Source organism: Lonchura striata, chromosome 22 (assembly GCF_046129695.1).
Source record: "Lonchura striata isolate bLonStr1 chromosome 22, bLonStr1.mat, whole genome shotgun sequence".
Lineage (NCBI taxonomy): Eukaryota > Metazoa > Chordata > Aves > Passeriformes > Estrildidae > Lonchura > Lonchura striata.
This window is the reverse complement of record NC_134624.1, coordinates 5,825,258-5,826,979: the sequence shown is the minus strand read 5'-3', so window position 1 is coordinate 5,826,979 and position 1,722 is coordinate 5,825,258. Positions and strand designations below refer to the sequence as shown.

The window sequence follows — 1,722 nt, the reverse complement described above, 5'->3', positions numbered from 1 at the left end:
AAGACAGCAGCTGGAGAGTGGGGGGGGGGGCTGGGGGTGATGCTGGGTACAAAGCACTGGGGAGGAACCCCCCCCATCCCAAACAAGCCTTATCAGCTGCCCCACAGAGCAGTGAAGCTCTCTTGTGCCACAGGGTGAGGGTGGGGGGCTCATCTTCTCTTGCCCCAGCCCTTGGCTCATCATGGCCACCCAGGAGGGTGGGCAAAGCCACCAGAGCCATTGGCCCTGGGCATGGCACCCCAGCCATTCTCTACATGACAGGGCAGAAGGAGACACCTGGGAAACTAGATCACTACAAAAATTTTTGCTTTTTAAAAACTACCACCAAAAACCTTTAAAAAATAATAAAACCACCACCTCCCCCGACCCTTCCCAAAATCTAAAAAATACTGGGTCAACCCAGTCTCACAGGAGAGCGGCTGGGCTGGGGCCAGGCACGGACTCAAGAGCCCTGGGCACATGTGGCTTCAGAGGGTGCAGTGGGGCAGGAGGAACTGCCCCCAGGAGAGGTCAGAGGGGGGCCTATGCTGCTGGGACCACTAAGCTCACATAACAGGGAAGGGCTGGGAGCATCTGCAGAGAGCAGGCACCATCCCTGGGTCAGGCTCTCAGCCCCTCGCACCCCAAAAGCCGCACACATCAGCCCAGTGAGCAGAAGCAGGGCTATGCCTGTGTGAGCAAAGGGCAAGGGGGGGCTGCCTCAGAGCACCAGCCCACCTGCAGTGAGCCTACAGCCCCTGGTTCAGTGGCTGCTGTTACTCATGGAGAGCCCAGGCTGCAGCGCTTGTGGGAACATCTCAGCTTTGTGGAAGGTTGGCATGTAGACAGGAGGGGAGGGTGCCAGGCTGTAGCCCTGGGACGTCACTGGGATGGGCAGAGTGGAGGGCACCAGGGGCTGGTTCATGTCATACATCATCCCCTCTGCCTCATTGCTGTAGGGCAGCAGCAGCCGTTTGCCTTTCTGACGCCGGTTGCAGAACCAGACTCGGACCACCTGTGGGAAGGGAAACAGAGAAAGGTGAGGGGGTAACCCAGGCACACCATGTGGGTGACAAGGAGATTCTTCTGCTGGTGGCATCTCCACAGCACCCCAACCTACCAGGGCAGCCCCTCCCTGTTACAACTCCTTGCTAGGCTCAGTTCAAACAACCTTCAGCCATGACCACTTCCCACTGCTTCCGGAGTTGAGAGATGACAAAAATGGCATATGTTAAATAGGAAAGAAGATAACAAAATTGAAAGAAAGGCTTCTCTCCAAAGGCTGGTAGCATAGCCAGATGAAGCCAATACGCAAACTTGTGCATTGTTAGTGGGTTGTGTTTTTTCTCTTCTGGTGCATTTCCACTTCAGAATAAAAACAATGCCACTATCCATGTGAGTTTTTGGGATCAAAAATCAGCTTCTCCAGAGATGAATTAGTATCAAAGGATTACGTTATCAGATTACTTTCACATATACACAAACATGGATGGCTGTAGTTGGGTCTGGGAACTATTTTTATCTCTCTTAAGTTTTAAATATTAAATCTATGAACAAAAGCCTTCTCTGGAACCAAGTGGGTTTTTCTTTTTCATATTGATGAGCCATATATATCCTAACTGTCTAGCACAGCTAAAAGGCAGTTGTTTACATCTCTTCATGTGTATTTCATTTTGCTGTGAGCTAAAGTATCAGACTGTCAGGTGCCCAGGAGCTGGCATCATTAGGGCACCCATCCTCCCC

At 52.1% G+C, this 1,722-nt stretch overlaps 1 protein-coding gene across 1 annotated transcript in view; it reads right to left on the bottom strand.

The window, feature by feature from the left end:
• Positions 1-700: 700 nt before the first annotated feature.
• The window catches only part of LOC110472216 (POU domain, class 5, transcription factor 3), a 4,302-nt gene continuing 3,280 nt past the window's right edge, over positions 701-1,722 (bottom strand). The window contains exon 4 of the mRNA XM_077787940.1: positions 701-994. Coding sequence (XP_077644066.1) covers positions 743-994 — 252 coding nt within the window. The 3' untranslated portion in view covers positions 701-742. The remainder of the gene's footprint in view (positions 995-1,722) is intronic.